At 37.6% G+C, this 11073-nt stretch overlaps 1 protein-coding gene across 2 annotated transcripts; it reads left to right on the top strand.

Moving 5' to 3' along the window:
• The first annotated feature begins 48 nt into the window (after positions 1–48).
• Positions 49–10740, top strand: LOC125645455 (uncharacterized). 2 transcript variants are annotated; one of them, XR_008795842.1, is made up of 5 exons: positions 49–180; positions 4977–5237; positions 6410–6695; positions 7715–10324; positions 10385–10740. XR_008795842.1 is itself a non-coding variant. In XM_048870980.2 (4 exons), the coding sequence occupies exons 2-4, from the start codon at positions 5097–5099 to the stop codon at positions 9925–9927; spliced, it is 2640 nt and encodes an 879-aa protein (XP_048726937.2). In that variant the 5' UTR covers positions 49–180; positions 4977–5096; the 3' UTR covers positions 9928–10740. The 2 variants fall into 2 exon arrangements, 1 of the variants encoding a protein (XP_048726937.2); XM_048870980.2 differs by having other exon boundaries at positions 7715–10740.
• Positions 10741–11073: the final 333 nt, after the last annotated feature.

The following is an 11073-nucleotide window of genomic DNA, read 5'->3' on the forward strand; positions in this document are numbered from 1 at the left end:
ATAATCTACTTGAATAGTTCCTGTCAAAAGAAAGCTCGGACAGTTTTGAAAGATGCAATATTCAGTGATATAAGCGACCAAGCGATTTGCTATTTCCGGTTATGAGTCTGACGTGTGTCGTAAAGGCTTAGAGGACTTCAAGTGTGAGAGAGATTTCCACTTACTGTGCCCTAATTCGAAGTAAGTTCACACAATATTAATTGAAATGTGATATTACTTTAATTAGTAACCCAACAACCCGAGTAATTGTGAGTCCCTCTGTACCAAAGTCGCATAATTACGTATACACTGGTATAGACTGTTTATCCCCAACCGGTCGAGCGGTCATTAGGTTTATCTGTATCAGAACTAATCTCAGCGAGATTCATCGAGGCGTCAGTCCAAATATCCAGCCTCGACGAATCTCGCTGAGATTAGGTCAGACCGAACAAAGCTTTGTCAGACCAGATACATGTACTTTGTATTGCATAGAAAGAAAGAACAAGAAAACGAACGGCACCAAAATGCCATCTCTCACTCATATCCAGCCAAACACGGTCAGTTTTCCAACCATCTTGGAACTCTCGAACACCATGGAAGCCTTCATAATTTTTAAGTGGTCTAGGTTCAGCAATTTTTCTTTTCTTTCCAAGTTGTTTTACATCCCACGATCCCATCAGGAATTTCCCCCTCATATTGAGACGTCACCAGCTGTAGGTGAAGTACTACAAACTTAGACATATGTTTTGAACTCTGACTCAGGGCCGTAGTAGTGAGGGTTCTTTTACATGTTAACAGCTGCCGCGACAATGGAGGTCATATCTGAAAGACTGCTAAATGCTGAGCGTTTGGCAAAGATATATTGACATCTTAAGAATGACACGAGCAGAACTCAAACTCACGACCTTCCAGTTACGAAGCGACCGCTCTACCACTGAGCTACCACAACTGGTCGTATTTAACTGAGTAGAGAACCTTTCACAAAATTGATCAGCCACTGGACATGTTTGAGTGACCTTCAGTTGTGCATCCCGAACCCAAGCTCTCAAATAATCGGATCATGACCGTTATTTTCGAACGATCATTTGGAGTCCTCCAACGTTTTCTAGCAAGTTATTGGTGCAGAGAATATTTTACCGGCCTTGCCGACAGGACTGTCAGTTTTCGACAGCTCTGGATGGTGACTCCTCTATCCCTACCACCTCCTGGAAATAGTTCAAGGGATTAACACACCCTCCCATTTAAAACAAAACAACTCTGGATCTGTGCATGTGACCTAATACAGGGATTAAAATTAACCCTTAAAATTAAGTAGCCAAACGGGATACCAACTTTCAAATTTCACTAGCCCGGAATGAGATTTACTAGCCCATATAACAAAGAACACATTTTGTCAGAAATATTTACTCTAACTCGTGTTCTATTTCCTTTTCCATGCTTGGGGAACATTTTGCAGGTCATCAAAACATGCCTAGCTCATCGTCTAACTACAACCACGGTCTGTTTTCCTACCACGAAATTTGGAATTTTCTCAGTCTTGTTAGTTCGTAGTTTTTATTGTATTCTCTCTTTGGTTTATTTGTGGGATCGGGAGCCTTTATCCCTTCAATAAAACCCCACATGATGCTTTTTGGATTTTCCTAATCGGGGTTGGGCGATCAAAACCGTCCACGGTTTTAACCAGTGGTTTTAACCGGTTTTAACCGTCCCGGTCAATACTGGTCAATAATGGTCAATTGTGATTTAAACTGTACATTTTCCTATTTTTGTACATTTCTTGCAAAGATAAAGATAAATTAAGTCTTTTCATTATATGGATCAATTGTTGATTAATATTTTTCATTAGATAATCAAATGTAATTTCATAAGTTTAATATATTTGGTTTGCTGAAACTGACCACAATATCTTCAGTACCAACCAGAGGGTCACAGTTCTATAGCATAGCTTGACGATTGGAGACAGACCTTTTACTACATGTACCTGGACAGATTAAGAATAAAAGGTAGCTGGACATTACCTGAGCACAGGAAGCAGAATTGACAGGTGTTAATAAGCATAGGCTGGGACCAGAGATGACCAGTGTGCCTGTTATTGTTATGAAAACATCACCAACACACACCCTCAAATGTTTATTCAACAGTTAAAATGAAGATTGATGAAACAATACTTATATAGGTAGTTCTCTTGTTAAACTAAGGAATATGAACAGAAACTTTTACATCTTCCCCAATTCAACAGACTGAGTCATTTGTATATTATTTATTTAATATTATGACTTATACAAGTACATTATAAACTGATAGTGCATGTTATGAATTACAGTATTTACCATAATGGTCACTTAAACATTTAAAATAAATAAGACAGACTATAATGACCAAATAATCTTCAATCGACCAGTATTAACCAGTATTGACCGGTTTTAACCAGTATTGACCACTAGCCTGGTCAATACTCATATTGACCACTTTTTTGCCAACCCTGAAATCCTAATCAGGCTAATCTTTGCCCGTGTGCGACTTAACTAACAGGAAACATATCACGCAACGTAAATGTAGATACCCAAATGCACCATTTAAAATTCCGTAATATTGCTATGTAACACGCATAGATCGTATAGAGATTCGCTGATCGTATTGTTTATTTAAAAAGATAATAAACACAAACTATGATTTCAATAGGGAAACCGGGTTTATCACCGATATTACAACTTTGAACATAGAGGAAATTCTGGTCGCCAACTGGACCAGTGCCTTACGAAGTTTTCATCACCCGTACCAATATTTGGTCGTCTTGGGCGACCGGGTGACCGTTAGTTTTAATCCCTGCCTAATAGCTGGTTTTCTGTTGAATATGTTAACAGGTGCAGAATGTATATGTAGGCTTCTCATAGCTACTTAAACTTCTTATTAGAGTTGGGTACCGCAGAAAATAAATGTACTGCAGTATTTGCAAAATACCATGGCACATACCACGGTATACCGCAGATTTAATCTTTCAATTTTATGATAAAATTTTAGTGGATTTTAGTTGTGATTTATTGTATATAATGAACAGTTATTAGTTTATTGATTGTAAATTGCATTTAATTTATTCAAATATAAATAATAAGGAAAATATCTTATTTAAATCTATTTTGAAACCAGTGAACAGAACAAAAGTCTAATCCAAACATTAAAGTAAGCATATATTGTACATACAATATAGCAGTCTCTCTGTATCATGACTACAATCGACTGTGACTGGACTACTGGTTGGAACGACTATCAAAATAACTAATAGGGGGAAAACTTGTGGAATTTATTTGACATATGATCTCAAAGTCTAGAAGTTCTTAGACTTAAAGTCGCAAATGATGAGAACGTCTACATTTAGGATACGCCTGTCCAGAACATGTGCACACGAATGTGTTCTTTGACCACAATTCCTATATTCTTGCACCTCAAACCCATTAACTCGGCGTTAAGAATCGGCAAGAATTTGTACTCGCATGAAGAACAGTGGTTTCGAATGCACAAGTCTGCATCTGCCATTTTATATTTTTTTACTCGGGGTTTGCCTAATAGGTAGAAATGGTATTCGACCCGCATAAACCAAACAACATAAAAACAATTTTTATAATCTACCTTATATATTAAAATAATTACTTAATGAAATGTTTTCTATTAATTTTTTATTTAAGTAAATCTTTGATTTGTTTTCATATCATTAATAATCAAATCATCACATTTTATACATGTACTTCGTATGTTTTACCGATTGTGTACAGTTATTAGACTTACCTTTCATTAAATCACAACGAGGGAGCGATGTAAATAAAATGAGTCACTGCGTACTCAAATTTCTTTAATTATTTTTTCTTGTTTCAACTTTATATTTCTGTTAAGAGTTATCAGACTTGAATATACCGGTATTTTGCCTCGTGTACCGCGGTACATACCGCTACCAGAAAAATATCGGTAATACCGCGCACCTCTACTTTTTATGCCCCCTTACCCCATAATGTATTTTGGTCCATCTGTTTGTCTCAGGGATGGGGTCAATTACATTGAAAATGATCGATATATTCGGTATTTACATGTAGTTAATAAATGTTTATTATTTTTAGGGTTATTGCCTTTTATTTTCAAGGATATGTGCAACATGCAGTTGTCTATTAGCCTATTAAGGAGGAATGAAATGGGTGGGGTTTTTTTTTTCTAGCTATATGACATCCATATTGACTTTAAATAGTTTTAAGAAACCCAAAACATTTCCAGATATCTAGCTTGGCTTTTCCTGGGTAAGGATATATATCAAGTTATCAGCTGGTCCGATGCTCCCCTTACTCTTTCCCCCGCTTTTATATCATGACATATGCGGGGGAGAGTCATAGAGGACCACATTGTAAAGTGGTAATTCAGCGACACAGGCTAGTGTCGTTGCATTACCTACCTTTTACATCTTTCTTTCGTGGATCTACCATCCAAGACATGAGTATTTGGTTATCGGATGATTATTCTACAAGTTAATCATGACTGTTCCGATGCTATTGGCATTTAAAAAGCTCTGTACTGACAAAAGAAGCATCACTTTGACTTTGGTCACCTCCTTCCCATTCGATTCTTTTGCGCATGACGTCAGCACACAAATGCACAAAACTCCAATCGACGTCAAAGTAGTTGTGAGTAGTTTGAGAAATATTCATCTGATAACTGAATCCTTTCTGGATCAGCTTTTCAATATGGGGTCCGCTCTGACTCTGGAATTGATAATCGGAATGGACGAGTCAAAAACGATTAACAATCGATTGTTGGCGACAATCGTTTGATCACGATTAATTACTCTCAATTACTTTGAAGAATGTAATTAAATACATTTCAATTACTGAAGTTTAATTAGCTGTCATACTTGGGCATCAGTGTTTAACAAACACATCTTGTTCTTGTTAAATTCAGGTGACATTTATTTACTCACAGAGTGAAGGCCCACTGATGTGTTTCTTTCATATTAACAGAATGAGAATGCTGAACAATTATTTGGATTTCTGACATCAAACCCATGTAAGACCACAATGACCCATTGGTGAGAGCAATCATTCCCAGTTTGCCGGTGTACATTGACACTTACTGTCAAGATGATGCAGGATGAGGAGGATGAGGGCGGGACGTATGATCACACATCGCTGCTCGACCTTCGCAAACGGAAAAGTCCCACAACAATGTGGTGTTGCAGCTTCATCAAGACCGTGTGTTTGTCCCTCACTTTTCTAACTTTGGTTGGTATTTAGTCCATCAGCCTAACCCTAAATGATTAAGTCTTTCATACAAAGTTTAAAAAATGTGGATGGATGTGGCTTCAACATTTTTTTCCCCATTTCTTAATGTTGACTGGACCAAATTTGAAAATGTTGTTGGGGACCACCAAACTATACAAACTCGTTTTGTTTTGTTTATGCTGCAGTGATACGCTTTGATAATATGAATTTAATCTGAGGTCTTTTTGACCCAATGATTTGAAAATTCAAATAATTTTAAGGGACTGCTACCAGGGATTTTTTAGGGTCTGTAGGGGGGCCAAAAATAAGACCCCATCTCAATGCTAAAACGCAGGTATTTTTCCCAATTTTGCTTTGAAATTCCCAAAACATGAAAACAAATCAAAACAGGGTAGCCTAATTGTTCATATTTCTTCTTCACAGGCCCACTGATTACAATTTTTTCTTGAAAATTGTTAAGTAAACCTAATTTTTTTTTACCTCTGTTTATTTGAGTGACAAATTGAAAGTCAAAAGGAGTCCAATTTATCTATACTTTAATGCACTCTGGTTTGGTTTTCTCCCTACTTCTTTGTATGGAACATTTTCCCCAATTTCAAGCAAATGTTGCTATTTTTCCCAATTGGAAAGGCCCAGACTCTTGAGATCAAGACCTTAAAAAAAACCTGTCCACATTGTACCAAACAGCAAACACTGATCCATTTCAAATTTTACCATAAAATTTCACTTTAACTATGTGGAGTTATGCCCCTTAATATGGTGGAGTCTAAATAGATCTATGCTTTTTTTTAAATCTTTAATACTATCAAGATTTCTCATGAATTTCATGTTCTGGCATATTTTAACAGGGTTTTATTCAATTTCAGAATAATTCTATCTTTAGAAAACAATTAACTATTGATTTCAGCCTTAGTGCGGTTAAGTTAGTAACTACATAAGTAAGTACATTAATTGTCAACCCGCACTAAGGCTGAAATAAAAATTCACTTGTTCTCCAAAAAATATAATTATTCCAAAATTAAATGATACCCCAATTTTTGTTAAGGAATTGCCTGCGCTATTAATTACTTTGACCATGAACCATATTTCTAAACAGCATCCTCATCATATTTTGCAAATTGGTTTTATTGAATTTAAAACTTTATAAAATTGTGTTGTACTGTGTAATACAGGGTTTATGTATCGCAATCCCTGGGCCAACCCTCCTGGACCTGAAGGAGAGAATCCACACTGACACCACACACATGGCCCTGATCTTCACGGCAAGGTCCATCGGGTACCTCCTCGGGTCTCTCATTGGCGGATTCCTTTTTGACCACTTCGATAAACAGCTCCTGCTGATGGTGACCTTGATAGTTGCTGCCTTAGCCACTGGTATCATTCCTTGGTCACTCACGCTGACCGTTCTCACGTTGATGATGTCACTGCAGGGAATGTCTATGGGAGTTTTGGACACAGGTATAGTACTGGTCAAAAAAGAATATTAATTATAGATCTCCTGAGTGGCTCAGGCCTGAATTTCTTAAGTCTGAGATTTTGCTCAAATGAAAGAAAACTCAAAACTTAAGGTTGAGATTTTTTTTTAAAAATCCAGACCAGGTGAGCTCTTAGTTGATATGTGTTAAGTTTACATAGATTTTCAAATTCCCAAATACCACTTTGCCATTTTTGACTAAAATTAGCACATACTGTACACTTGAAGATAACTTGGGTGTTTTGGGAGTGATGTTTTGACTCTGAAGTAAGATTTACTTACATGTACACGCACTACTGCTTGAAAGTTTTTCTTGCCACTCAACTTGTGACATTTGAATGTATTGAATCATTTTAAAATGTTTGTTTAATCAGAAAGAATCAACAAGGATGATGGTTTAAATAACAATATTGAGTACTTATCCCTGTTTAATGTGTCATTTTATACATTATTTCAAGTCAATATATATATATGTTATACAAAACTGTATTATACATTAGTCAAAGTCAATATATATGTTACATTATAGTATATACATTTGTCAAAGTCAATGTATGATAATTTATACGTTAGTTAATGTTATACAGCATTTTTGATGCAAGCATTTTATGAAGAAGGAGTTTGTAGTTTGTAATTTTGTTCAGCATGTTCAGTATTCTGTATATTCTGAATCAATGTATTCACTACATGTTGAGATTTCATATTCCATGACACATGTCACTTCTAGTCCATGGCATACATGTCACCTTTAATTCTATGACATGTGTATCATCTTTAGTCCATGGTACCTGTGACAGCTCTAGTCCTCAACACAAGGTTTTTTTTCCCATAAACGTTTTTGGGGAGCGGAGTAGACCGAAAACACTTGGCTAGGGAAGATGGTTGAATGTGGAATTTATTTGATATCAACTGTCATGAGACAGTGTTTACTATGTGTAGTGTATTTTGTCGCTTTTTAAATCTATGTATGTGTTGATTGATGTTACCTTCATTCTTTTGCTAGGTGGCAATGCTTACTGCGTTAGGATCTGGGGTAAGAGAAGCCCTCCATACATCCAGGCAATGCACTTTGCGTTTGGAGTAGGTGCCTTCATAGCTCCATTGCTATCTCAACCTTTCCTCTCCAACACTCCTGTGAATTTATCCACGAATACTTTTCAGCAAGGTCTTCACCCAATGACTGGCTCTTTAACCGAGTTTCTCGTAAACAATACAAATGCCTCAAATTTTTCTCGCCATGCGAGAGATTCACCCAGCATCAACAATACACTCCCACCGATTGATTTCAGTTATAGCAGTACAAAAGATGTCTCCATGACAACGACTATGGTTTTGACCCTTGCTCCTGTCACCCCAGCCCCGCAGAAACCAAAGAAACCAACACACATAGACTCTACCACAGAGGACAAGCAGAAGGCAGATGGTAACAAATATTTGAAGGATATTAATGACAAAACTAAGGATGGCCCTGAGAAAAATCCACAGAGTAAACACCTCACTCCGAGACCTCCCTCAGACTGGCACACAGATCCTGTAAATGGAAGCGGAGGTGTACCCCCAGCAATAAATGAAGGTGAGACTAATGGTACAGAGCCAGGGAATTCAGTATTACTCACACCAAACATTAATGGTGGAACATCAACACTGAGACCATCTACAAACTCTCCAAAATCCACCTCAGAAATCTCCACTCCATCCAAAACAGCTGTTAAAAAAACAATTTCAGATTCCACCCCAGAGAGACCAAAAACGAAATCCTCCACCAACACAAACTCCACTGCCACCTTGACACCAAGTCCTGCTTTACAAACACAACCCAGCACCCCACAAATATCTACCACTAAAACACCACCAGCTTCACAAACATCAACCACCAAAAAACCACCAACCACTACTACACTAACTACCACTACACAAATACCAACCACTACAACACAAACATCTACCACTACACAAATACCAACCACTACAACACAAACATCTACTACTACACAAATACCAACCACTACAACACAAACATCTACCACTACACAAACATCACCCATTTCAACACAAACATCTACCACTACACAAACATCGCCCATTTCAACACAAAAAGCAACCCAGACAACCACCACCAAGAGACCATCAGCTACAAAAACCACTACAATTCGCTCTACTTCTACCGGAACACCAAATCCTACGTCCTCATTCACAGATCAAGTGAACGGCTCCATCACCATGCTGTATCACAATTCTACCTTCCCTATTGTCCGCAAACCAAAGAAACCGTCCTCTGTGGAGCCAGAGAACATCCTACAGGCGGTGGGTCACATGTCCCGGGTTCAGATGGCGTATCTAATCATTGGTGCTATGTTGTTAGTGAACGGCTTTCTGTTCTGTAGTTTGTATTGTTATGATAGATACAAGTCTGATATTAGTGTCTATGAAGACACCGATGCTGGACACGATAAGTTTGGAAATCCTTGCAAGCGATATGTGATTATGTCTATGATGTTTTTGTTTTTCCTTGCTTATATTGGCATGGAGACGACCTTTGGGGGCCTTTTGATGACCTTCACAGTGAACTTCAAGGGCTGGACAAAAGACAAAGGAGCCATAGTGACCGCGATTTTCTGGGGTTCCCTTGCAGCAGGACGAGGGTTTTCAATATTTATTGCAAACTGTTTCCGTCCAACCTGCATGCTGGCCATAGACCTTTGCCTAATGCTGATTGGCTCTGCATTATTGAGTTTTGGGATCAGTTATTACGATGCAGTTCTCTGGATAGGGACCTTGACCTTAGGTTTTGGAATGTCGTCCATGTTTCCCACGGCAATCTCCTGGATTGACCAGTATTTCAAAATGACTGGAAAGTCCACTGCCGTGCTTGTTATGGGTTCGGCCATGGGCCAAATGATAGTTCCGGTCACTACTGGGTATTTTTACGAGTATTACCTCAAGATGTCTCTGATGTACAGTTGTCTTGCTTTGAGTATTTTATTAAGTGTTTTATTTGTGATCATGCAGTTTATTGCCTCTCGAGATAATGATCTCAGTACGCATGTAGATACTGAAGGATTTACGAGACTTAGAGGTGAGGAGAATCTGGAAATGGATGATGTGTCGTATGGAACAACGGCCAATGGAAAGCGTCGATTCATGCCTACATTCAGTGACACCGAATATAATCAGCTCTTACAGGACGAAGATGAGGAAGATTTGTTGGCACTGTGAGAGGGATACTTATTCTGAATTGGCATATAGATGTGAAACGGATCAAACTACCGACGTAGTGTTATGGATATTCATTAAGCTTGTTGGTGTGAAGTGAATCTACATGCAATTATCAGTGTGAGTGATATGAATATTCATTAAGCTTATAGGTGTGAAACAAATCACATTATTAGCATAGTGATCATCAGTATGAATATTCATTATGCCCAGAGATGTCCAAATGAATGAGGGTTAGAAAAAGTTATATATATGCTAATGTATATATAAGGATATCCATTGCTTATAGAACTATCTGAAGTCCCAGTGTGCATTGCAAATGAGATTAGTAAACATTATAGTTAATGAAATGTAAGGAAATCTCCCAAGGATTTCAGTGAGCAGACTTGGTGATATAAATATAAACTGAAAGTTTTCTCAACAAAAACTTAGAAGGATTTTAAATTCCATATATACTGACAAACTGTATGTAAATGTGTGTATATGTATTTCGTATGATCCTGCTGGTTTGTGGTGAAAGTGATGAAGATTAACGAGAATCTCAGCTATGGGTTGTAGGATGTAAATTATGTAGAAATGTCTATGAACCCATTGATGTGGAATTCAGAAAATTTTGTTTATTGTTTGTACTTTGCTATGTAGCGGTAACTGATGTGTTTTATTAAGTGTATATTCAATGTACCAATACTAGTGACTGATGATGTGGAAAAAATACTCCGACATTTGCATGTAATGTGAATCTGTAAGGAATGTCATCTTCAGAACACTGAAACATGTTATTTATAGTATCAGCTATTAAAGGTCACTTTACCGAAATAGTTTTATAAAGATTTGATATTAAAGTTTGAGTTTATAATCCAAATGATGTGATTATGGCTGCTATTGTAATAGCGGGTTAGAATAGGTCCTCAGTACCCCTTGCTTGTCATAAGAGGCGACTAAATGGGGCTGTCCTTTGGAAGAGTCCGCAAAAACTGAGCCTCTGTGTCACAGCAGGTGTGGCACGATAAAGATATATCAACTTGCTCAAAGGCCGTAAACGCTGAGCATAGGCCTAAATTTTACAGCCCTCCTGCGACAATGGTGATGTCTCCATGTTAGTGAAAAATTCTCGAGAGGGACATTAAACAATATACAATCAACCAACTA

Source organism: Ostrea edulis, chromosome 6 (genome assembly GCF_947568905.1).
Source record: "Ostrea edulis chromosome 6, xbOstEdul1.1, whole genome shotgun sequence".
NCBI classification, from domain to species: domain Eukaryota; kingdom Metazoa; phylum Mollusca; class Bivalvia; order Ostreida; family Ostreidae; genus Ostrea; species Ostrea edulis.

Coding starts and splice junctions, on each gene's coding strand:
- LOC125645455 (XM_048870980.2), top strand. CDS start 5,097: ATGATGCAGGATGAGGAGGATGAGGGCGGGACGTATGATCACACATCG. Junction 5,238..6,409: donor CCCTCACTTTTCTAACTTTG/GTTGGTATTTAG, acceptor TGTGTAATACAG/GGTTTATGTATCGCAATCCC. Junction 6,696..7,714: donor TATGGGAGTTTTGGACACAG/GTATAGTACTGG, acceptor TTCTTTTGCTAG/GTGGCAATGCTTACTGCGTT.